Source organism: Leptonychotes weddellii, chromosome 3 (genome assembly GCF_054177405.1).
Source record: "Leptonychotes weddellii isolate Sample4059 chromosome 3, ASM5417740v2, whole genome shotgun sequence".
Lineage (NCBI taxonomy): Eukaryota > Metazoa > Chordata > Mammalia > Carnivora > Phocidae > Leptonychotes > Leptonychotes weddellii.
Genome location: NC_138371.1, coordinates 42134935 through 42162679, shown reverse-complemented (window position 1 = coordinate 42162679; position 27745 = coordinate 42134935). Strand labels below are relative to the sequence as shown.

General features: G+C 35.3%; 2 protein-coding genes across 2 annotated transcripts in view; both read right to left on the bottom strand.

The window, feature by feature from the left end:
* Positions 1–27745, bottom strand: part of TFPI (tissue factor pathway inhibitor) — a 547151-nt gene that overhangs the window by 386038 nt on the left and 133368 nt on the right. The window lies entirely within an intron of this gene.
* The window catches only part of LOC102750967 (proteasome subunit beta type-7), a 6121-nt gene continuing 643 nt past the window's right edge, over positions 22268–27745 (bottom strand). Inside the window, exon 2 of the mRNA XM_031034554.2 lies at positions 22268–22423. Within this exon, the coding sequence (XP_030890414.2) occupies positions 22268–22423 (156 nt within the window). The remainder of the gene's footprint in view (positions 22424–27745) is intronic.

Genomic DNA, 27745 nt, shown 5'->3' with positions numbered 1-27745 from the left:
TGCTTTTGTTAGTAATTTTGCTACTTAAAATACTCCTCAAGTGTAATTCTGAAGTTCTGTCTTGTGTTCCTAAAAACAAGAAAGCTCTGATGTGCCTTACAGAGACAATGTGTGTGTTAGATATGTTTTGTTCAGGCGTGAGTTATGGTGCGGTTGGCTGTGAGTTCAACATTAATAAACCAACATATATGTTAAATAAGGTGTCTTCAAACAGAAATGCATATAAAACAAGGTAATGAACTGATTAGTTGATATGACCAGAGGCTTCAGGAACCTAACTCTGTATTTCCCCTAGGAGCAATGGTTCAGTGTTCACTAATTCCATGTTCACAGCAACTTTTTAGAGCATAACAGTTGCAACTAATAAGAATCAACTGTATAACTTAATCAACCAAATCTTGCTGAATCAATTTTCTACCTCTTAATTTTCCTATCATGTTTTGTCAATAAGGTATCTACAACTTGATTTTTATTCCTTAAGAGAAAGGTTTAAGGAATGCTTTAAGCATCGTGAAGAATTTTATCTGCAGACACTCGCATGCTCTTTGGGAAATGCAAAGCAAATCTTGTTTTCTCTCATCTAAAATGTCTCAGTGACCTTCCATACCTTAAAAGATGAAATGCAGATTCCTTGGCATGGCATAAAAAACCCTATCACAGGCTAATCCCTTTCTAACTCCCAAGCACTTTTCCTGTTCATTCTCCCTTTTACTGCTTCCACACACTCTGAATTTCCATTTTTTGAAGACCACCAAGCAATGTCAGTTTCCCCAGCCTCAGCACATGCTGTCCCTGCTGCCCGTAAATGACCTACCTGATGCTTGTCTATCTGTTGAACTGCAAAAACTCATCAGAATTCCAAGTCCAGTGTTACTTCCTCCGGGACAGCTTCTTTAACTTGCCAGCGCAGAGGTCATCGTTTCTTTTGTGCTCCCATAGTATCTTATAATTTCCTTTTTGATGCTCATCTTCCTTATTTGCATTTGGAGGTACTGCAATATGGTGCAATCACGTGTTAGACATATGTAACTCTGGGAGATGCATTTAGAATACAGTGTAAGTGTGAATTCAAACCTACTTTCAAATTTAATCCTCACAAAACAACAGGGATTTATGCATTTATATTAAGATAACAGAGATTTGGCATTCAACAGAATGGAGTAGACTCTTGAGAAGACATTAATCCGGTATTGAACACTCAATATTTGACCCCCTTTCTAAGAGCTCTGTGGTATACTTGTGGGGAATTATTCTCCCACTACATTGTATGGGGCTTAGCAAGAGGGACATTACCACCATACATCTTCTACCATAGGCATCATTTGGAAATTAAGTTTGAAATTAATCTCATGAGTCAAGGACATTAGGGCAGAATTGAATAATTGCAGAAACAACAGTATCAGTGTTGGGGTATTAGCAGGAATAGTACGAGTAGCCTCTATTATTATATTAGGTTTGGATGGTCAGGGTAATTCTACAACATTTGACAGGAAATAACTGAGAAATTGATACCTATAGAGTGATTGTAATCATGAAGATAGTTCAATGGTAGAAATCCTTGTGAAATACATAATCTCAGCCATGTATAAATAATAAAAGCTAAGACTTAATGAAAAGAAAGCTGAAAGAGATAATAAAAATATGGTACAATCTATTCTTGGGAAATATATGAAATGCAAATTCTAGGGAAATAACATAATTTGCCCAACATCACACGGTCAGTGGAAAAGCTAGGCTAAAAGCCAGGTTTTTGAGGTTTTATTAATTTTTAAAGATTTTATTTATTTGAGAGAGAGAGAGAGAGAGCACGAGGAGGGGGTAGGGGCAGAGGGAGAGGGAGAGCAGGCTCCCCACTCAGCAGGGAGCCCAATGTGGGGCTCGATCCCAGGACCCTGGGATCATGACCTGAGCCGAAGGCAGACACTTAAGTGACTGAGCCACCCAGGCACCCCTTGAGGTATAATTTAGTGCCATATTTTATGATGCTGTGATGCTTTCCAAGTAATTTTTTATCCATTTTTATTTCCAGCATGATTTGAGGGTCTTCAGTTTTTTATTTCCCAACTTAAAAAAAATGCCTTATTATGTGTTACCATTTTTTAGAATAAAGTAGAGAAGTTTTAAGAGTTCCATAGATCGCATATATGACTATCATAAAGATAATCAAATTCTAGTTTTAATATTTAAATAAGAAGTACAGAATGTGTAATATAATATGTACCGATATTGAAATTGGATCTCAATTGTAACTGTAATTCAAAAACTTTGATAATATATTGCCCTCCATACTACTTTTATATATTCACTCATTTTATGGACTATTCTTTTTTCAAATATCTCTATTCACTTCATGTACATTTGGTGTTTTTAAGAGAAACATTTGGTCAGTTTATAACAATGGCATCAGATCAACTTGATAAAAAAACAGCTCCAAGTAAAACTTAATTCATGACATTTATTTGGGGCCAAAATTTTCAGGCAAGTTCTGAAAGTTCAGAATTCATGAGGCAGTGTAATTTACGGATCTTATTTTTTAAAACCCAGTCTGGATTTAGTGCCAACATTTTCCCAATCTCTATATATTATTTTATACTCCAGATCCATTAAAAGAATTTTGACAGAAATTTTTTTCAACCAAAATCACGGTCACAAAGGGAAATTAAAATTCCCTGACAGTGGAGTTATTGCAAATGTCCCTGCTTCCCAGGATACACAGGTCCACTCCACCAGCTGCTCGGTTCTAACAGGCAGACATTGTATAGCTTACCGAATTACCTTCTTATAAAATATTTGTCTCTAGAGTTTGAGTAGGTGGTTTGTTTGTTTGTTTTAATTTTCTTAGTTTGTTCTTGCTTACCATAAAGTTTGAAATATCTTACATCATAAGAAGTAACAAGTGTGAAAGTTTCAGGTATAGCAAAATAGGCAAAAATATTTAATTATTTGAGTCTGTTCGATTGACTAAAGGCTAAAATCAAAGGACAGTTTGATTTCAGAGGAAGTCGTAAGTATGTGAATATGTAGTTCTTCAACCAAATTGTTACTTAAATGTACAGATGCCCCTGTGTAGACCTCTGCTGAATGCAAAGAACTGCTTAAACTATTGTTTAATAATCAACTTCTATAGGAAAAATGAAATTAGTAATGTGAAACCAAATGCAAACTATTATCAAAATAGGGATGCCTGGGTAGCTCAGTCGGTTAAGTGTCTGCCTTCGGCTCAGGTCATGATCCCAGGGTCCTGGAATCAAGTCCCACATCAGGCTCCTTGCTCAGCGAGAAGCCTGCTTCTCCTTCTCCCTCTGCCTCTGCAGCTCCCCCTGCTTGTGCTCTCGCTCTCTCTCTCTCTGACAAATAAATAAATAAAATCTTAAAAAAAACCAACCAACTATTGTCAAAATAGAAGTATGCAAAAGGGAATAAGTAGAGATAAAAGATTTAAGATCATCAGAATTAAAGTATGTCCTTCCACAAAACCTACTCAGGGAACCAAACAATGTATAATACTAACGCATTGTACATGTGGTGCAATTGTTTCTGAAGGACATCTGCCTGCCCCCCAAGAAAGATTTTTCTCTTAGGTAAAAGAGTACCGAAAAGGTATTTGGCAATGCTTGAGTAAATGTTTGCCTAAATAGAGCCCTTCTCTTGATGAATACTTTGCCTTATTCACCCATTTTTTCCCAAATAACTGCAGATAGAGGAGTGTTCTTCTATATAGGTTAGGAGACTTTGAGCTGCCAAAATAGAAGCTCCCTATCAACCAGTTTAAACAGTATAAAATTTAAAAATATATTGTCTCTTTTAACAAGAAAACCAGAACGAGAAGCTCTTCACAGATGGTTGGTTAACAGCTTAATGATATCATCACAAAAATCATGTGTTTGTCTGCCTAGGTTCAGTGTGACATTCTAGCAAGCTCAGTTGCTTTACTGAAGTAAGGATTGTACCTGCATGGGACTGAACTCTGGTCAAGACGTGAAACATGCTGATTAAGAGTGTAGCTTTGTAATCACGATTTCACATTATTTGTACCAGCTTGTAGGCATTGCTTATAGATAGCAACGAGGTTGATGATGGGTATCTGGTCTTGAGACTTACGATGTTCCCCGAGACTCCTGGAAGGTTCTCCTGCTGAGCCAGTTACAGAGCAAGGCTATGCTTAGGTGATCAGCAGAGTATAACTTCCCTTAATTTCCTTAATTTGGGATGTAACACCCTGATCACCAGGAGAATGCACAGCCTCAGATGGTTTACTAATTAAGGTGACTCTATAGAGCTGGTGTGAGGACAGATATCTGGAAAGGAAACATAAAATAACAACAGAATTTTGTGAAGAAGAGGAGGAGGACTGTTGTAACTTGGGCATCCCAAAGTGTCCACTATACCTTCTTACTGGCAGAAACATGAGCAAAGGAGATGGATAAGTGCAGCTAATGAGTACCAAATACTTCTAACTAAAGTCAATAGTCTCCCACTTTTCATTTTCATGATTCAACTTACAGGCTTAATTAAATAAAGTTTTCCTAAGAAAACCTTTCTACATTAGTGCTTAATATAATACCATTCACATAGTAAAAGATTAATATCAAGATGTAGTAACTAATAACATAGTCTAAGGCAAAGAATTTTGACTAATGACACCAGTGCTCACTAAAATGGCTGGTGTAATTATCATTTTTTTCTACTGATTTCCGTAAATCAGATAATCGAAAATTACTCATAATCTCTTATTTCAGATAGGTTATTTTACATGACATTTTTTTTTAAAGATTTTATTTATTTGAGAGAAAGAGTGAGCAGAGAGAGAACATGAGCAGGGGGATAGAGAGAGGAAGAAGCAGTCTCTCCCCTCAGAGCAGCAAGCCCAATGTGGGGCTCGACCCCAGGACCCCGGGATAATGACCTGAGCCGAAGGCAGAAGCTTAACTGACTGAGCCACCCAGGTGCCCCCCCATGACTTATTTTATAATTGGAAGTTAGTACCTCTTGACTAACCCGTTCATCTGATTTGCCCATTCCCCCAAATATGCTGCCCTCTAATCACCACTGTTCTGTTCTCTGTATCCATGAGTTTTGTTTTGTTTTATTTGTTCATTTTGTTTCCTTTTTCGATTCTATATATAAGTAAAGTGACATTGTATTAGTCTCTTTCTCTCTGACTTATTTCACTTAGCATAATGTCTTCAAGGTACATCTCTGTTGTTGCAAATGTCAAGATTTTTTTTCTTTTTCTCAGCTGAATAGCATTCCACTATATATGTACACATACCACTTTATCCATTCATTCATTGATGGTATTTAGGTTGTTTCCATATCTTGGCTATTGTAAAGAATGCTGTGGTGAACATAGGAGAACATGTATCTCTTTGAATTGATATTTTGTTTTCTTTGGATAAATACCTAGAAGTGGAATTTTTGGATCATATGGTAGTTCTATTTTTAATTTTTTGAGGAACCTCAATTACTGTTTTCCATAGTGGCTGCACCAATTTATATTCCCACCAAGAGTGCACAAGAGTCCCCTTTTCTTCGTATCTTCACTAACACTTGTTATTTCTTGTCTTTTTTTATAATAACCATTCTAATAGGTGTGAGGTGGTATCTCATTGTGATTTGGATTTGCTATTGCCCTGGTGATTAGTGATGTTGAGTATGTTTTCATATGCCTGTTGGCCATATGCATGTTTTCTTTGGAAAAATGTCTGTTCAGGTTTTCAGCCTGTGTTTTAACTGGATTGTTTTGGGGGGTTTTTGTTGCTGTTTTTAAGGTGTATGAGTTATTTTATGTATTTTGGATATTAACCCCTTATCAGATAAATGATTTGCAAATATTTTCTCCCTTTCAGTAGGCTGCCTTTTCATTTTGCTGATGTTTCTTTTGCTGTGCAGAAAGTTCTTAATTTGATATAGTCCCACTTGTTTATTTTTGCTTTTTTTTAATCTTTATTTTTGGAGTCATATCCTAAAAATCATTGCCAAGATAGATGTTAAGATGTTTACCACCAATGTTTCTTCTAGGAGTTTTATGGTTTCAGGTCCTACATTCAAGTCTTTAATCCATTTTGAGTTAATTTTTATGTATGGTGTAGGATAGTAGTCTAGTTTTTTTTTCTTTTGCATGTGGTTTTCCAGGTTTCCCAACACCATTTATTGAAGAGACTGTCCAATATTCATTGTATATTCTTTCCTCCTTTGTCATAAGTGAATTGACCATTAATTAACATTTTTACAATATTAATTCTTCCAATCCATGAACATGAAATATCTTTATTTATTTGTGTCTTCTTCAATTTTTTTCATCAATGTTTTCAGTGTACAGGTCTTCACGTCCTCGATTAAATTGTTCATATGTATTTTATTCTTTTTAGTGCAATTATAAATGGAATTGTTTTCTTAATTTATCTCTCATGATATTTCATAACTAGTTTATACAAATTTCATGACTAGTTTATACAAATACAAAAACTAGTTTATACTAGTTATACTAGTTTATACTAGTTTGTACAGTTTATACAAACAAACAGTTTTTTGGATATTAATTTCATACCCTCAGACTTAACAAATTCATTTATTGGTACTTATAGTTTTTCAGTGGAGTTTTGATGGTTTTCTATATATACAATAATGTCTTTCTTTGCTGCCATCTTGGGCCATCCAAATTAATACTTTTTGGATTTTTAGATGAGAATAAATTAATGAACACAATAACTAATAAAATAATACACAGAAGGTCAGGACATAGAAAGTAAATTACCTCATTCCTTATCAATCCTATTCCTACTTTGTAAAGACTTCTGGCCATTTGTTAATATTTTTGATAGTTATATCAAAACTCTAAGTTATATACATATTTTTCTACTTGGTTTCAGAAGACAGGACTTTTGTCTTTCTATGGAGAACACTTCACTCCCTTACATTAGACTACTTGCCACATATTCTCAACTCTGTAGAGATTTGATAACTATTTTGATTTTAGATTTATTTTTATTATTTAAAAATTTTATATTCTCTTCTCAAACCTCTTTTGTGCCACCCATACTCAGCTTCTCATATTATAATATCAGGATAGAATAATCTCTTCTTCTTTGTCCCCCTTCTGTCTGTATCCTGTTACTTCTACATTCTGTCCCATTGTATCTATGCCTTAACAATAATTTATAATTTGAAAACCAATAATTAACATTTATAATACATTTTTATATAAATACATAAATGTTCACCACCTGGCCAAGTTTTACTCTAGGATTGCATTTTTCTTCTCTGGGACTCTGATGTCACACACAACCCAATGTCACCTAAAAGTGAGTATGTCTCACACCAAGGTTGAGTAGTCTTTTTCTTTTACTAAGTCAGTTACTTAAAATCATGCCACATCTCACTGCTTTATATTTGAACTATGAGTTCCATTTAAAGAGCTTTGCTCTTTAAGTTTCTGGTGTTTTGTTTTGTTTTGTTTTGTTTGCTTAATGTGGACTTTATGAAGCCCCTAGTTTTCAGCTGTTTTTACTACATTATCTATTTTATAGATTCTCCTACTTTTTTCAGTGGCCTCCTGATCTGATCTGGATGGGTCACTCTTGAGGCCTCAGTCTAGCCTTCCCTTTCCTGCCTTTGAGCTACTGTTTCCTGGAGGCCATTAACTTCATTATTCAAGGTATTCATAGAAACAACATGTGGAAGATTTACTTGCTAAATCTTACATGTCTGAAATAATTTTTATTTTGCTATCATACTTCATTGAGTTTGGTTGGGTAAGAAGTTCTAATTTAATTTTCCTTAGAAATATGAATTGTCTTCTAGCATCTGATCTTAATGAAAAGATGCCTAAGAACATTTCAATTCTTGTTCTTTTGAAAGTGATATTTTCTTTTTTCCTCTCTGGAAACTCTTCCAAGTCTTTCTCTTGTCTTAAAGTATTCTGAAGTTTCAAGATAATGTGCTCAAGTAGAGATAGATGACTTTTTATTCATTGAACTGGATATTCAGCATGTCTTTTCAATGTGAAGACTCATAATTCCTTCATAAATAGGAAATGATGTTCTCCTTTGATAGTTTCATATCCTCTATCACTTTAGTCCTCTTTTTCTATGATTTCTGTTAGTCTAATAGTAAATTTACATGTCCAGTAAATTTCTGCCATTTTTTAAAAACTCATGTGAAAACTTTTTTTGTTTCTCTATTCTCCATTATGAGACGTCCACTTAACTCATTTTGTATTCCTTCAGTGTTTATTTTCAGTATCACTGCTCTTATTTTTGAACCTGAATTCTCTTTGTTATTTCTTTGTTGTTCCTTTTTTCTAGTTGCCATAATTCCACACTGTGTATGTGCCACATTCCCTCATGTCTCTGAGGATAACCATCACTCTTTTCCTTGAATTATCTGTTTGTTTTATGATCAGTTGGTTTGCGGTGTCCATTGTCCTTTTTTTTTTTAGTTGAACTATTATTTATTTATTTATTTATTATTTTTGTTATTATGTTCAGTTAGCCAACATATAGTACACCATTAGTTTTTGATGTAGTGTTCAATGGCCGTACCACCCTGAATGCACCCGATCTGGTCTGAACTATTCTTTTTTAAAAATAATTTTATTGAAATATCTTTGACATATAAAAATTATATATGTTTAAGAGAAAACTTAATGTTTTGATATATATACATATATTATATGTGATATGATGCTATATCTGATGTGTGTGTGTATATATATAGAGAGAGAGATATATATACATCTCATCAGAATCGAGTTAACTAACATCCATCACCTCTACATGGTTACCAGTGTGTGTGTGTGTGGTGAGATTTATGATCTCTTCTCTTAGAAGTTTCGAGCGCATTATATAGTATTGTTTAACTACAGTCACCATGCTATATTCTGGCTCTCTGGAACTCATTCATCTCACATAACTGAAACTTTGTACCCTTTGACCAACATCTTCTCATATCACCATCCCTCTCACTCCAAGTAACCACCACTCCACTCTCTGTTTCTATGAGTGACTATTTTAGATTGGGTGGTCATCGTCTGGTCCTTCATACTACAGATCTGCACATACCTCCATTGATTCTTGATGGTCTGGTTTAAATTTCAGAAAGAACTGGGTACCTGTTCTGGGTTTCTTCTACCGTGTATTAATTGGTTTTTGTTTTCATTTACATCATTTATCTCTCTGAGGAGTTTCCACTACTAGATCTCTGCAGTGAGGGACAAAGAAGGAGAGGGGGTGGGCACTAGTCCTCTAGCTAAAAGCCTGTATGATTCAAGTTCATATCAGGAGAGAGCCCAGTTTCTGCTCTTCAAGTGTGAATTGCCTGCTGGCACTCTGTGGGTTAGCAATATGGGGTATATTGACTAATAGAGTGGAGCTTCACACAACCCCCAAATTAATCTTCCTGATTAAAGCCCCACCTTCCATTCCTATCTTACTCAACTGCCTCTGAGCCCAGAGCTGCTGTTTTTACCTCCACTACAGGTTCTTCATAATGTGTTTTGGGATGCAGACATCTAGGCCCATTTCATCTTCCACCATACCTCATCAGCATTCTGTCTTCCATAATTTCTTTGCAATCCCTCATCCTTTGTTGATCATCCTCCCCAATCGTTTTGTTATATAAGTTTATTCAGTTTTTTCTGTTTCTACCTACATGTACTCTAAGATAAGAGGCAAATATATATATATATTTAGTCAGGTAAAATCAAAATGGCTATAAATATATAAATTATATTCTTTAGTAACTGTTTTTCAAATTATTTCTTTTTTAATTTTTTAAATTTTTTTATTTTATTAGGTTATGTTAATCACCATACATTACATCCTTAGTTTTTGATGTAGTGTTCCATGATTCATTGTTTGCATATAACACCCAGTGCTCCATGCAGAACGTGCCCTCTTTAATACCCATCACCAGGCTAACCGATCCTCCCACCCCCCTCCCCTCTAGAACCCTCAGTTTGTTTCTCAGACTCCATAGTCTCTCATGGTTCATCTCCCCCTCTGATTTTCCCCCCTTCATTTTTTCAAATTATTTCTTAAAGTAAGTCGTTATCTAAAACAAATTTATATTAGATCCAGCTTAGATTTACTAAGGAGTAAATTTTAAGTGATGATTTTATAATGTGTTTGTCTTACTTCCATTGTGGGAAAAGCACTTTTTCCTTTACAGTATGGTAAAATCAGTCCCTTCCTCAAAATAAGCAGAAAATCTATCTTGTCCCTGCATCTGTTAAAGGCATGCGTGCTGAATGCATGTGGCTAAAGATATAATGTATACAATTGTAATTATTTCACCAAAATTGAAAGAAATAGACAAGGTCCTGAAGCTCAGAAAACTGAGCAGGAGTTGTTGAAGAGCCTTTAATAGGCAAAAGAAGGCCCTTTTTCTGAGATTAACAGAAAATATGTTATAATGTTCTTTGATTTATAAAAAAATCACATAAAAAATCACATACTGCAGCTATATAGGAAACTATAAGATTGGTCTTTGAATCCATGAGAATAAGAACTGTAGTTTAGTCAATCCTTAGAGTCTTGAAACCAAATTAAATGATGCAAAGCCCTGAAGTTTGAGGAAAAACAGGTCATCTCTATATTTAGATATACCAGATCTATGGAATAAATAAGCATGATATAATTTTGGTAAATGCAGTTACCACTTTGTGAGAGTTATTATCTATGAGATGTTTTAAGCACTATGCTTAAATCTTTGAGGCAGATATTATTATTCTAGTTTAACAGATGAGGTAGTTAAAAGCAAACATACTAACTAATTTGGGCAGGTGGCATATATAGTAAATAGAGTAGAAACTGCATATTTCCATCATCAGTAATATAATTGTTCTCTATTCTGGCTACGTTTTAGAATTCCACCTAAGAAGCTTTAAAAGGGAAAAAGAAGGAATGAATGGATAGAGAGATGGAAGGAGCAGGGAGGAAAGGAAAGAAGGGAGGAAGGGAGGGAAGGAAATAGGAAGGGAGAGAAAGAAAGAAAGGCCTTACCATTTTCCAAGATTCTGATTTAAGTGGTTTGGAAAACATTCTAGGCATTGGCATTAATTTTAGAGAGATTTTTGGGCCATTCTAATGTGTAACCAGAGTTGAGACCACTGTCCTAATCAGGACTTCTTGAGCTTAATGTCTATATGAATCCCAGGGGGAAGCTATTAAAATGTAACTTTTCAGTTAGTAGAGGATTTTGAAGCTATGAGCCTACACCAAATGAATTGGACCATAAGCAAAGTCACCTGTGAAGTATTTTGTATACCACACTTCACTGAGGCACCACACCTAGGAAGATCTTTTGTTACTAAAAAAAAAAAAAAAGACTTACAGTAAATAGTGAAGAGATTTTGTGGTCAAGGCAAGACAGAAGGAAATTAAGGTAGGAAATAAACTTTAGACAATAATTGTTGGTATTGCATAGTAAACAAATATTTAAATTATAATTCCCAAAGATCCCTTTGAGATGTTAAAGAAAAAATTATTATGGTGCTTGTTAAAGACAGGAAGGCAGACTATTCAAGAGGACTACTACAGTGGGGTTTTGTAGTAGGGAAGAGGGATTGGGCTCAACTACAAATACGAGGACAGTAGAGATTTGTAGCCAAGGAGAAGGGTGGGGGTCAGTGGATGGAAAATTACTAAAAGGAAACATCAAGGCCATGGACATTCTTGGTAGTTCAACAGGATTCTTGCTGAATGTAGGACAGGGTGATAAGACAGTGAGGGTAGGAATGAGGAATATGAGCAGATAGATATCAAGGATGGGGGATTATCAGTAAACTGACCTAACAGGACTCTTCCTAAAAATGAAGTAATTGGGACAACAACAAAGCCCAAGGTCAGGGACTAGTCCGAAAGAGGACTCAGAGGAGCCTGACTCATATTTGGTTAAAAGAGACAGTCTTTGTCAAAAGGCAAAACAAGTCATAATAGAGACCCTTGCAGTTAATTGTATTGATATGTTTTAATATTTATTGGAATCTCAGAAAACTTTTAAATAAATCAATGGAAAATAATTAGGGAAACCCCATAAGATTAGTTTTAAAAAGAGGTAAGACTTAATAATTAAAATCTGACATAGTTCCTGTAAAAAATCCAAATACTTATTAAAGTGTTTATTGAAAGAAGGCAGTTAATTTTATTGCCAAAGATACAATAGGAAAGAGCTTGCCGGCTGCCTTAGAAACAATGTTCACAATGGGGCGCCTGGGTGGCTCAGTTGGTTAAGCGACTGCCTTCGGCTCAGGTCATGATCCTGGAGTCCCTGGATCGAGTCCCGTATCGGGCTCCCTGCTCAGCAGGGAGTCTGCTTCTCCCTCTGACCCTCCCCCCTCTCATGTGCTCTCTCTCTCTCTCAAATAAATAAATAAAATCTTTAAAAAAAAAAAAAAAAAGAAACAATGTTCACATTGCAATTACTTTATGAGTGACAGCCCCAGAAATGATGCATGCATCTCAGCAAATTTGTTTTTCAAAAAAGAAAAGACTAATAGTGTGAAATGATATAAATGTCAATAAAATGTAAAAAATTGATATGACTCAGTATCTTAAAATAATTTTAAAAATGTTCCATTCCTGGGTGAGACAAGTAGCAATTAGTAAATAATACACCAAAGCAATCTTAGTTTTCTATTCTATCCCTCTTGTAAAATATAAAAAGTAAGAAATAATTATAAATTGAAAGAAACTAAAAAAGAAAAAGTTCGACATATTACATAATCAGACCTTCATTAAAATAATTGGAAGATTGCTTATGTCCTAAAGGAGTGATTAAAATTATCTTGCTTTCTTTAATCACAGTTTAAGGTATCTCTCTGAGGACTTGGCACAAATTTTAGACACTACTGAACAGGAAGCCAAGATAAAATAGAAGCAATCTGAAACCAGCCTTGAGAAGTATATAGATCTTGGTAGACTTCTTTGTTTGATTAATTTCCAGTATCTTTCTACAACACCTGGCTTAAACAATTATCATTATTCATTCACTATCATAAATACTAAATGCATTCCTTGAGAAGAAAGCCCATTTTTTGAAACTGAGGTAAACCTCCGAATAAATAAATAAAATTTAAAATGTAAAACATTTAACACAATGTAATCTGTAATTACTTGGAATTTTTATAGACTGTCATTAGCATACCTACTCAGGTATAATAAGATTTCAAAATATTGAGGGGAGAATAGAATAATATTTTGGCATATATAATTACCAAATGGATTGGATAAACTGTTGAGTATATATCAGTAAAAACAGAACTATGCACAGTAAAGATCCTGATGCAATTGAGATTATTAGGCAGTTACTATACCACTCCCCACAAATATAGAAACATTTCTACTGTGTTTGGATAACCTACCCTACATTGCTAGAGGATATCTACAAGGTGACATCTTTTAACTCAGTCAAATATTTCCATTAGTTGACATATTTTTTACATTACCATAAAATAATTTTTATTTTTCTCCCTCTAGGAAAATCTTTCTAGATATTGCCATGTTCTCATTGCCATTTCTCAATATTGTGTTGTGATACCATTTCTGATTTTTAGAGTTCTTTTCCCATGGCTACTGAGAGGGAAGAAGCCACCTCTTTGTTTCCATTGTCCTTAAGTATAATCCAACTAAGAATACAGCTAGAAGAAGACACTTAAACCTGCCATTTAAACACTTGTAAATTGTTGGCTCCAATGTTTAAAACTTTACCCTCTTCTTGTAATGGATATCAAGAAACCATGTGGTTTCTCAAATTTCATATTTGTTGTGTTCCTTTGTCTAGCAGTCACTCTGTCATTAATTATGGGACATGTTTACATATAATCTACTAGACTGAGAAGCTTCCTTTGTCTCTTTTGCACGTTTGCCCATGTGTACACTTCTGAGTTACCCGGCACTGTTGCTCAAGATATCAAAGTCCCCACAGTGATGGTCAAGGTGAAAAGGCACTTTAATCCCAACTACAGGTCCCTGAAAATCACACTCAGGTTTCCATTTTGCCCAGTCTTTATGCTATTATTCACTTGTTGGTCTCAGAAAATCTGGGATATCATCTATATGACATTCCATAACATGATTAGCTTCAGTTCCACATTTAATCTACCGATAAAGAACTTGAAGCAGTGCAGTGTGCTTTTTTGAAAACTCATCAAGGGCTATACATACTCATAACATCTCTGAGTAGCAGAATACTTGGTGAAAAGTGCTATAGATGCCGTATGCTCAGAATCTACCATGGGGACATAACAGAAAGAATAGATGGTTACATCCAGAGAGGTGATGATGTCAAGAACAGCATACAATTATGTAAGGTAAGAAAGCACACACATATGAAAGGTCAATATGGTACTCTAAAAGCCCTTTTATCTGTAATGGTTAGACTGATACATGATTATCAGGAATTTGCTGGAGTACTAGAGTTGCTGAAATCCCCAAATATAAGCATTGGTCAATATGTCCACTAAAGAACTGGGACATGGATAAGCGGATACCAGTTAATATTTTTTGCTGTTAAAACATGCTGATAATAGGAATCTTAATATATTTTCCTTGATTCAAATGTGTTTCTGTGTCTGAGAGAACAGGTCTCCTCATCTTCCCTTTTGAAAGTATTGGCTACTCTTCATATTTTGCTATTTCTTATATGTATTCTAAGTATCTATGAGAAATCCTGTAGAAATTTGATAATTGCATTGAATCTATAGGTCAATTTAGGAAGATTTTGTATCTTTGATATATTTTCTCCCAACTAGTGAATAAGTAATTTCTTTCATTTATTTAAAACTTTCTAAATGTCCTTTATCAAAATTTTGTAAGTTTCTTTACAGATTGTATACCTTTTATTGTTAGATTTATGTTATATGTTTAAATATGTCTTTCTAAATTAATTAATAATTCTAAATTATTTAGAATATTATTTAGAATAATTGTTCTAAATTAATTTTATATTTATTATTTTCAGCATAAGGATAAAATTGACTTGCATACCTCCTCATGGTTTCTATTTCAAATTTTTTTTCATATTTTTTGTTTGACTTCTGTGACTTCTTTTTCTGCTATTTCAATGATTCACTGATATACATATATTCCTTTTTATATTAGTCTAGTTTTTCTCATCATTTCCTTTGGAAGATGAATCCGTTTCCATTAAATGTAACATGAAATGCATTGACTTACTTTCATAATATTTAAGCATTATTAATTTTACATCAGGTATTTAAGCTACCAGATATCAAGAAGAGTAAACACCATGCAATGACATTACCTCCTCTTCTTGGGAAGTACAATAAACTAGGGATTGAACAAAGACTTAAGTTCAGTTCCAACAAAGCCACCTCTTCTTTGTACTTGAGAATGTTATATATAGCCTAGATGCATCTATATAATATAAATAATAATAGAACTTAACCTCTTAGAGTTTGGGGAGATTAAAAGACAGTACTTAGAAAACAAAACAGTTTTTGAAGATTGAAATTAGCGAATATACAAAATATCTTTTTGATCATTACCATAATAGAAGGCCCTTAAATATTTCAAATCTATTATAATTATCCTTATTTAATCACTGATTATTTAAATTAAGTTCTTTCTTTTATTATGACTTTATCATACACAGGCTCAGTTTCCTCCATTAGAGAACACCACCCATTTTCCCCATTTGTTAGACTTTGTCAGATGGTGAAGATCAGATCAGATGAGGTTATCTCAGGTGACAGAGATTACTGCAAAGATGCAAGAGGAAGTAGGGGAATGAGAAACAGTTGTGGCAGACCTTGAAGAACTAGAACACACACACCCACGCTCGGAGGAGGGGTATAGGAAAGTTGAAGTCTGAGGCCTGAGCAGCGAAATAAGCAATCATTTCTTTTTCAACCATAATCAGAGTTATCACTTATTTGCGAGAATCTCTTTCCTCGGATCCACTGCCTCAAAGGTATTGTGATCATTTTTGTCATTGTTAAATGTTTGTGCCTTTTTTTTCTACTTTCAAGCCACTTAATTCCTATATTCTTTTCTTTGATCATTTCTTTATCTCTCCCCTTCTGATCTAAGGATGTCTGACCCATTCTAATGTATATTTTTTATACTTCTTTGATATATCCCCTTGAGTGACTATAGAACACTTATCTTCTTCCTTGTACAACATTTCTAATTCATTTGAAGCTTTTCTAAATTTTTGACCTAATAGCAGAGATTATTTTGCTGTATTACTAGCTGCATCATTTGTTGTGCTGAGATGGTCTTCTTACTGTGGTATTTTTCATTCTTTTTTACTATGCTTCCTTTAAAATTATAGAACAACAGATAGATACAGAGATCCCTGCAATAACTCTTCATCAGAGGCAAAATAAAATATTTTTGTTCCAGAATGACTGCTTCTGTTATTTCATATTACATTTTTGTTCTAACAATTGGATACAATATCATACACATTATTGTTTAAAACATCTTAGTTCAGTAGTGCCAATTCTTATTAAGAATATTTTTTAATAACAGGTAGTAGCTCAGACTTTTTTTCATAAATTTAAGCAATAGAATTTAATGAAGCCCACAATTCTGAAGTATCTACAACATGATTTCTTGGTAACTCCTTTGTTGTCATACGACCTTATTACTTTTTCATTAGATATATTGGATTTAGGATTTTTGTTGATTAGGTCTATCTCTGTAGAAACAACACAGAGGCAGTCTTACTTAAGCAAAATGAAATTTGTTGTTAATAATAGCATGTCATTTGAAAACTTACTATGTACTGGATACCATTCTAAGTGTTTTCCATGGAGTAATAATCATTAATTTACTTATTCACTCAACAAATATCTATTGAAAGGCTAACGTTTAGAGGAAGGGCTCTTGCTAGGGCTTATTTTATGTGCTTGGAGTGCAGCAATGAACAAAATAGATAAATTTTTACACATCCACTTTAAGCGAGTTTACATTCTATTCAGTGAAACTGGCCAGAAGATAATTACGATGGATTAGATATTTTTAAATGCTATCAAGAAAATTAGTGCTGGCAAAGAGAATAGGAAATTCTGAAGTGGGATGGGCAGTATAATCTTATATACGGTGGGTAGTGAGAAGTTGATATTTGAGCAAAGACCTGAAGGAGATGAGAGAGTGTGAGATAATGAGGGAACAGCATACCAGGCAATGGTATGGCATATTCAAAGAAGATTGTGTAATTGGAGCTGAGCAGAGGAAGTGAGGGAGGGAAAAGCAGAAATTGATGCTAAAGAGAAACAAGGAGTGAAGATTGGACAAGTTGAGATCATATAAGGCAGCAGTCCTCAACCCTGTCATACTCAACACCCCTTTCTTTATAGTAGCTACAGATACAAACCAAATTGTTTTAGGAACTAAGATACTACAGTGATGTGAGTTTCTAAAGTTGTGGACATGACTTGTTAAATTATCAAACAGAACTAAGTATAATCTTCCCTAAATAGTCCGATCATGGTATTCTTGGAAAATTCAGTGTATGAAAACTATTAGAAAATACTTTGGTTATATGTAAAATAGAACTTGTTTCTAAGCTCAGAAACATAAACAAGTTTTTAATTTTTATGAAATTGTAATTCCATTTGAAAGCTGTGTAAGGGGACAGGGCTGTTCAGGAATACACTACATGTGGTAGGATTTCTGGGATCCTTAGATTTGGCTCAGTAAATGTCAGTGGAAGCATCCTATCCTTCTTTATTGTGATAATAAAATTTTCCCATACTTTTCCAGAACTCCTCTTCAAGAGCAGTGCCAAAGGTATAGGGCCTTGATAGATATTTGTATTTTAGTCTGACCTGACATATCTTAAAAGAATTATTATGGCTACTATTTTGAGATTAGTAAGACAAGAAAGGAGCCAGGAAGACCAGTTTTGAGTCTACCGCAATGATCCAAGCAAAACACAATGATGGCTTGGATTAGGCTTGTAAAAGTAGAGGAACAGAGAAGTAACTGGATTTTAGATGTATATTAAACAGACTTGAACAGATTTACTGTTGAATTGCATGTGAAGAATGAAAGAGAAAAGTCAAATGTGAGTTTAAGTATTTCAATTCTTGGTCTTGCCCTATAATAACTAAAAGGATAGAATTATGATTTACTTAAATATAGTTTTCAGATAGACAGCTTACAGGGAGGAAATCAGAGTTTGATTTGTGCTAGGTTATGTGATTCTCTCAACAATCCAAAAAGGAACTATTATTATTCCTATTTTACAGATGCTGAACTGAGACATAGTATTTGGTGGATGTTCTATAACCATTAAATGGCAGAGTTCAGGACACAAATTTATTAGACTGTGGCACATAATCTTAAGCCCTAACTGAAAAAAGTCCAGTGTAGAAAAAGTCTTTAGACATGGTTGAATTGAGAGGTTCAAATGATATCATAAAATATGGTCTTATTCTCTCCTTTTCTCAGCTCAGCTTTCTTTTCTAGCAATTCCATTTTCAGGTAGGTCTCCTTTCATGGTACCAAAATGGCTGCCATAACTCTAGGTTTACATTTATTCTTTGTGGCAACTCAACCCTCTTGACTCTGAGGCTAGGTTTGAATGAAGTGCTCAACCTGTGAACCAAGGAGATGTAATGGTGACATATCTACCCCCACCAAAACACATCAGCTGATCATGTAGAGTAAGAAATTCTCTAGGAAAAATATGATGCTTTTTTCCAAAGGTGGAATGATGATGATGATAGATCATAGATAGATAGACAGATAGATAGATACAAACAACAGATATCCACTGAAGACATCATGAAAAAATAAATATATAGATATATCCATGATATGTTGTCAAAATCCCTATTTAGTCCCATTCAGCACTCTATCTCTATAATAATAATTCTATTTCTAATATAAACTGTCAAGAATTAATGGACTAAATATTAACACTTGTATTGGCATACAATATAGCCATCGTTAAAAGTTATGAAAAGCAAACACACACATACACAGAAGTTTGTATCCCAGCAACTGACACAGTAGGAATTAAAAAAAATGTCCATTATATTAATAAATGGGTAAATAAACACTGATTCTAAATGGAAGCCCACCTTTCTTTCTTAACACTTTAGGGAACTTGCTTTCACAATATTCTTCTCAAAGAATCCAAGATTTTAGACATTTGAGGACTGTATAGCATAATAAAGTTAATGATGTATACCGTTGATTCTAGGCAGAAGGTACTCCTGAAACGTACTGAAAATCCAAATAGATTATATAGTCACAGTCATGGAACTCCATAAAAAAGGTCAACAATAAAAGTGGTAAAGCATGGAATTTCAGTCTATGCATTTTTAGCTTCTAAAAATGGGCATGGTTTTATTTTTTACTGTTTTGGTTGAGAAGGTAATGTTTAGTAATAATGTTCTCATACAAGGACAGTTGCATCTGGTAGTTGTTTTAGGATTACATAACATGGTCTAAGTCTTTCATAGATTTCCATGTAAAACAGTTCTCTTTCTGTTTAATGAGGATAAAATAAAGGGTTTGTTTTTTTTTTTTTAACCTCAGTCTAGGTATCTCATTTCTGATGCCCATAAGCAAAATTTAGCAGTTGCTTCTAAAAGTTTTTGTTGGAGATATATTAGACCATCTGTTCCATTTGCTCCCTGATACTTGGAGATGAGTAACCCCTGGCATCAGAGGCAGCTACAACAGCTGCGATTTTGCTTGAAGTATGCTAGTTGGACTATCAAGATTCCAAAATCCTAGGGTATCATAATGTCTTCCAAGGCCAAATCCATTTACACCAAGGTCAGTAGATTATTCTCTGAAGGTAGGGAAAAATAATAGTTTAGGTCCTGATCATCCAGTTAAGATGATCATCAACCTTAGATACTGACATTTATTTTACAGTTAAAGTAGAAAGTCCCAAACCAGTAATGTAGGCACAAGTCAATTTAATAGATGTGGATAATCAAAATAAATCAGATACTTTACAAAAATCTCTCTATACCTTTGTGAGGGATATGTAGCACATATAAAATTCATCTATTAAACTTTTTATTTCTCTTGGGGCACCTGGCTGGTTCAGTTGGAGGAGCATGTGACTCTTGATCTTGGGATCGTAAGTTCAAGTCCCACACTGGGTGTAGAGATTACTAAAACAAAACAAAACAAAACAAAAAAAAACAAACTTTTTTTTTAAAAAAACCTCTTTATTTTTCTACATCTCACCACCTACTCAGTGTCACTGCCTGTTAGACTGTTAGTAAATTCAAGTCAAAATCATATTTCATAGGGTTGTCTCTTCTGGGTTTTCAGTAATCTAGAATATGTGGTGTTGGGTTCACAGCAACACCACTTGTCAAAGCCCCGTAACTTCTTGAAATCAGGTAATTCTGTTGCTCCTATGCCATGCCTGAGCAGAGATGCTTTGCTGGGCTCTTAATACTTGCAGTGGTCTGGCCTGCATACTCCCCTCTGTTTTTCCACTGCAGCCCCTGTTCTCGTGCAGTCCATTTGGAGGGTCTGTCATCTAAGACTTCGCAGTACAGATACCTCTGCCACAGGTAGACAGTTTGATGAATGCTCACCCCTTTCCTTCCACACTTCTTTCAAACCTACGTGAATAGCCTTTGTCCTTGAACAACTGGATCTATTCTTTTCTAAAACAAAAGTCTGGTGGGAGTTCTTTTCTGGAAGTAGTGCAACAGTTTTGTTTTGTTTTCACACTGAGTATCTTCCAGAGATAGGAAAGTTTGCCACTTCTTTTCATTCCCTTGCAGCAAAGCAGACAAAAATAAACTACCTTCTCACTTGCAGAGCTACTCACAATACAGGGGGAAAGTACAAAATATTTTATAAAACCTTTTACTTAAAAATATTTCTCTTCTGCTAAGAGGCATTTTATATCCTAAATTCTCCTGAATGCGTTACTTATGAGTAGGTTGGATGATACATTATATGGTCATCTTATCTATGAGTCATTTAAATTCCCCTTTGTGCTGTGAATTCTTTAATGATAAAACCATTAACATTAAGAATCAAAACTATTTTTTATTCAAGTGAGAAATGGAGTTTAGGTTGAGCTACCTTAATAGTTTAAGTGACAGTGTGAATGGAGTCTTCTAGATCTTTATATTTCAGTATTGAGGAACAAACTCGAAGAATCTCACTAAATATTGTTCATCATCTTGTCAGAATCTCTCACATAATGGGTAAAAGTATGATAAACACATTATAACTATTTTTCCCTATATACAAGCAAACAGCTTACATATTTTTAGAATTTATTTCTACCCAAGGATCAGGACAGGCTTTAAAATATTGTATTACTAGATAAGACTTCAGTAGACATTCCTATAATTACAATCAGAACCTTGCCGGAAAAACAAGCCGTTGGCATTTCCTAATCCTACAAGGAGGACTGAGTAGTAAAGCTCACCTCTCATTCATTGTCTCTTTTGGGAAAGAGGACAAACAAGGAGGCTTGGCAGATAACTGATGAATATTAAATGACAGAGATCAGTATTAATCCAGCCTAATTATTTTAATGGATGGCCAATGGAGATAGCATTATACAGACTTAGGTGTCTGTTGATGATACAGACTTGATTTAGAGAGGGGGATACTTTTTTTTTAAGATTTTATTTACTTATTTGAGACAGAGAGAGAGTGAGCGAGAGAGCAGGAGCAGGGGAGCAGAGGGAGAGGGAGAAGCAGTCTCCCCGCTGAGCAGGGAGCCCGATGCGGGACTTGATCCCAGGACCCTGGGATCATGACCTGAGCTGAAGGCAGACGCTTAACTGACTGAGCCACTCAGGCGCCCTGAGAGGGGGAACTTTATTTCAAATGAGTCTTCATGTGGGCAAAGTGAATTTCAGAAAACATTCTGAAAATTCAGAGGTCTGTCTCGTGTTGAAGACTATTTTTTTCATTAGCCTCTCACGTAGATGTAACAGTTTTCAAAGATTATATATAGGTTTAAAATTGAAGTACCATCCCATATTTAATTCTCCTGAACCAAAATTCTAGAAACTAAAACATCATTGAATACTTCACTAAGTTTATTGTGTTTACTTCTTCCTTACTCATTACCCCATTTAATAAACAACATGTAACTTCTTTATATTACTTGTGTTGGCATGGTATTTTTTACATGCCAGTCTGCCAGAGCAGAAAAATAAATTCAGTTTCATTCTCATAACAGCAGACAGAGGCAATTGCTAAAGGCCACTTGTACAAAAATATTCATTTTTTTTTTTTAGTCTCCCCAACAGCATCCTGCAGATTCTCTCTGGTGTCACTTGGATTTATTTTCATTCACTGTTCAAGGATAATGGTTGAAGCCTAACAATGAATTCTGTAGTGAAGTGAGAAGATGGTGTGACTTTCAAAAATACAGCAGCTTTTTTTTCTTCAATTAAAAGGCCCCCCTTCATTGCAGGGATTTTTGGCATGCCTATATTTCTATGCTTTTGGTCACACAAATGGGAATATATTACTTAAGCAAAAAACAGAGTATGGGATGAAATAACAGCATGATACATGGCTCCTGGTTATAAGTGCCCTTACAAGCTAATTGGGGAGTTCAGACATTTACACATTTATACAAACATCTAATTCGAGTTACATTTGTGTGTGTGTGTGTATTATAGGAACATTTATAGGAGAAATTACACAGTTCTGCCTTCAATATCAGAGAAAGAATCTCAGAGAAAGAATATACTAGCTAGACTTTGAAACATTGAACTTTGATTTTGGAAAATTGGCGATCAAGGGTAAGGGCAACTAACTGTCCCAATTTGCCTCAAGACTGAGGGATTTTTTTTTTTCAGCATGTGTGACTTTCAGCATTAAAACCAGAATCAACTGGGATGATTGTTTATCCTGACTTAAAATATAAGTTTCTTTCTAGCTTTTATCTTCTTTTCAATATGATTCCCATTTTTATGTCATTTCTCTCTAAACTCAGTCTGTTTGAAATATTAATCTAACAGCCCATTAAACTCAGTTAAAATCAGTTGAAGACTTATTCCCCTTTTGTGGGGTCTGGAAAGGCTTAATCTTCACTCTCTTGATGGGGTGGGGTGGAGAGATAGTACATTCAGTCTCTCTAGTCAAAGAAAACACAGCAAAGTAATAATGTTAAGAATAATAATAGCAAACACAAATTGAGTTGTTAATTATTGTACGCACACTTATGCTGGGGAGATCTGTGCAATGGGTATAATGAAGAAACCCAGGCATTGAAATATTAAGTAGCTCAAGTGCTGAATCTGGAAGTGAAAACTAAAACAATATGGCTCCAGGCTCAATATTCATCATTATGCTATTGGATTTCCATATTAATTGCTAAAATTGCATATCCTCAAAAGAGGGCTATTATTGCTGTTGTTGTTGTTGTTTAACTTTGTATTCTTCCTTTTTTTAAGATCGAAAGAATTAAGGGCATTTATTAAGACTGTGAAAACAGTAGAAGTCCAGAAAGCAGAGGGGATGGTGATAGAAGTTATAAGAGAGAATTAGCAGGGGGGAACATTGGCCTTAAAGAGTCTTCTTTCAATGAAGGGAGTGAGGTTTAATACTATTATTACCAGACTTTGTAGTATAAAGAAATGGATGAAACACGAAATCCAGAAAATGTATAAATGAGAATAATCTCAGTTTAAGTGAAGTGCTGTGATTTTCCATATCTATTTTCTTCAAAATTTCTTCTTGTGTTATTTGAGAAGGAAGGAGAGAGAATGAAAAGGATAGATTAGGTTGATGTATAAGGCTTTCTAGGGTAAAATGCTTTCTGTCAAGCTCCTTGCTCCCTCTGGAACATTTTTAACTACCTTTTCAGTTTCGATTGACAATATCTTTAGTTCTCAATGAAACTCTTCCCTTAACATCCAGAACACAGTCTGTTTTTCCTTCTACTTCTGTGAACTTACTTCCCTAGTATCTTCCTGAGATCTTTCTCTTTCTATCAAATCAGGGTGTGTCCTAAAGATGTATTTTGTAATTTTACCATTCATTCATACACAAACTCTTTCCCCTCATCACTGTGGTAATGTCAACTCATATTTTTGCTTCTCATTAAATATTTGTTCAGCTAAATTAATAATGACAGGACGATAAATCTCTGATTTGTCAAAATTTGCTAAGATAATTTTATAGTAGATACTATTGCCATAGTTTTTACATAGAAAAATAATTGATGGTTTCTAAAAATTACTATTTTTCTCCTTCTTGGCAGACTATAAACAATCCATTGTTAATTGGTTCTGTAGCCATTATCTATATATAGTTAGACGTTTAAACATCTGAAATATCCTGCCTTCTTAAAATTTATAGTTTTAGTAACTTTTTTGTTTATTTTTTTAAAGATTTTATTTATTTGACAGAGAGAGACATAGCGAGAGCAGGAACACAAGCAGGGGGAGTGGGAGAGGGAGAAGCAGGCTCCCCACTGAGCAGGGAGCCCAATGCGGGGCTCAATCCCAGGACCCTAGGATCATGACCTAAGCCGAAGGCAGTCGCTTAACTGACTGAACCACCCAGGTGTCCCACTTTTTTGTTTATTTAAAAATTTCAGTGTTTTTATTCACATTTGTTGCAGCAAGCACAGCCCAAATATTTGTTTCTAGATCCAAACCTACATTACCCACTTGAAAATGAATTTGAGTTGCCTGCACAAATCCTAGAAAATAATTAATATTACTCTATTGAAGGAAAAAGAAACTTGTTTTAAAGGAACAAATACTCTAGTGACTAGAGAAGTTTTCGCTAATGATTTGCAATAAAAAAAGGTCTAGACCCTGGACAACTTGCTGCAAAGACCGATTATGGTTTTGTAGTTAAAAGCACAGACTCTGGAGCCAAATGACCTCGGTTCACATATCTTATTAGAGAAATGACTTTTAGAAAGTTACCCAACCCCGGTAGCTCATCTAACACAGGGCCAATATAACTATTTCATAGTAAGCATTAAGATAATGAAGTATTAATAGTACTGACATATAACAGGCACTCAGCTATCACTCCTATCTGAGCAGTCAACCAGCCATAACTCCTTTATAAATACTTTATTTTTTACTTTTCATAAGTGAATATAAATAAAGCAAAATTTCAGTTTCCATTTGAACCTTCTAAAATGTAGTGTTTCCGGGCTGCCTGAGGGGCTCAGTTGGTTAAGCATCTGCCGTTGGCTCATGTCATGATCCCAGGGTCCTGGGATCAAGCCCTGTTTCGGGCTCTCTGCTCAGTGGGAAGCCTGCTTCTCCCTCTCTGCCCTGCTTGTGCTCACTCTTGCTCTCTCTGTCTCTCTTTCTCAGATAAGTAAAATCTTAAAAAAAAATAAAAAATAAAATGTAGTGTTTCTGTACTCATTTATCTTTAATTCTCAAGAGGTGAATAAAATACTGTACCTATTGTATGTGTATTTAAATATAAGGATATAGATATTTAATCAAAGAGCAAAAATTGTTGTGAAAATGCTGTTCTACATACACACATTTACTTTTATTACACAGCTAATATCGGGAGCAGCAGTTCTGGTATGATGAAAGAACTGGGTCTTTCCTAGGACCAAGGATTAAGTCTTTTTCTCTTTGATCTTGATTAACTAGTTAAACTTCACAAAACCTCAACTGTTTCATCTTTAAAGTGGAGAAAGTAATATCTGTATCGCAGTATTGTTAGAAATAAAAGAACCTGAACTTTATTAGTTTGCCAGAGTTGCCATAACAAATACCATGGATTAGGTGGCTATCACAGAAATTTATTTCCTCATAGCTGCAAAAGCTAGAAGTCCAAGATAAGGTGTCAGCAGGATTGGTTTCATTATGAAGGCTCTCTCTGACTCACAGATGGCTGGCTTCTCCCTTTGTCCTCACATGGTTGTCTCTCTGTGTGCATACATGTCTGATGTCTCTCTGCGGGTCCAGATTTCCTTTCTTACAGGGGTACCAGTCACTGGATTAGGGCCCATCCTAAGGACCTCATATGAACTTAAGCACATATTTAAAGCCCTTATCTCCAAATACGGTTGCATTTTGTGGCAGTAGGGATTAGGACTTCAACCTATACATTTGAGGGGAAGCAGTCAGCCCAGAACCCTCTACCTTCTGAATCCCCAAAATTCATGACCTTCTCACATGAAAAATACACTTATTCCCACTTCAACAGCCCAAAAGTCTTAACCCATTACAGCTTCAGCTCTAAGTCCAAGATCTGTAAATATTATCTAAATGAAGTGTGGATGTAATTCAAGTAAGATTCATCTTAAGTTACATTTTTTCCTCTAGCTGTGAACCTATGAAACCAGATAAACTATCTGCTTCCAAAATGTAATGGTGATTCAGATAGAGGGTAGATACTCTTTTTCCAAAAGGGAGAAATCAGAAAAAAAAAAAAAAAAAGAAAGAAAGAAAGAAAGGGGTCACTAGCCCCAAGCAAGACTGAAAACTAGCAAGGCAGATATCATTAAATATTAGGGCTCATTAAGACTAATCTTTCACTCGACATGCTTCTCAAGGCCAGCCAAGGGAGCAGCCCCTGTCTCTGCAACCTTGGGCAACAGCTCCATCTCGTAGGCCCTGAGCAGTTGCTTAGGCCAGTGGAACCAACAAAACACTTCCAGCCTTCAGGCCTGTGTGTGTTCTGAGGTACTGGGGGTAAGGACTTCAACATAGAATTTTGGGGGGGACACAGTTCAGCCCATAACATTCACTATTTTCTTTTTAAAGGGCTATACAACTAATAAAATTTAACATGTGGGGGTGCCTGGGTGGCTCAGTTGGTTAAGCGACTGCCTTGGGCTCAGGTCATGATCCTGGAGTCCTGGGATCGAGTCCCGCATCGGGCTCCCTGCTCAGCGGGGGGTCTGCTTCCCCCTCTGACCCTCCTCCCTCTCGTGCTCTCTGTCTCTCATTCTCTCTCTCTCTCAAATAAATAAATAATAAAAAATAAAAATAAAAAAAAAAAAATTTAACATGTGGGCATCTTTGTTATTTTAAAGAGACAAAAAATGAGACCAAGCAGTTAAGTGAATAGTTTAGGATACACTGATTGTTAGAAGCACAGCCAGGCTTAGACTTTTTTTCCCAATTTTTCCTGGCCATCTTTTATAATGTACCGTTGCAGATTTCTTTTCTCCTATGATTCCCTTAATCTTTAGATTAAACTTCTCTTTCTCATCCTCCTATTCTCCTGGAACAATTCCCTTCACTGCCATGGCTTCAAATATGACAACTATACTTCTGCTCAGGATTCTGCTCTCCATCTCCATCCCATTCCGTCACTGAGTTCCAAATCCTCATATCCAAATGACCACTGGACCTCTCCACTTGGATGTCCCCAGACTCCTCAAATCCAGTAATTTCAACCCTCAAAGTATTGTCTTTTCAATTCCAATGTCCCCAAACTCCTTTGTTCAAGTAAACGGGCCATATGTTACCTCCCCTAAGCTAGAAATCCTGATAGGATTCTTAACTCCTTCCTGTCCTTTACCCCTCATATATAACGAATCCCCATGCCTTATTTCTTCCAGCTTCTTAGAAATCTTAAATATGTCCACTCCTTTTCATCAACTCTTCTTCACTTTTTTTTTTCCGGTTTTCATTTTTTTATTGGGTCTCATTCAGCAGACACTGCGCCAAATGAAGGTCTTATAGGGGAGCTGCCACTGCCCCCCACCCCCCATCCTGCAGAGCACTAATCAGCCCATCAGGGTGATTCCCATCCTGCTCGAAGCCCAGGTACTCCATGGACACCATTCAGGAAGTGTCCATTGTTTGAACTGTTTCTTC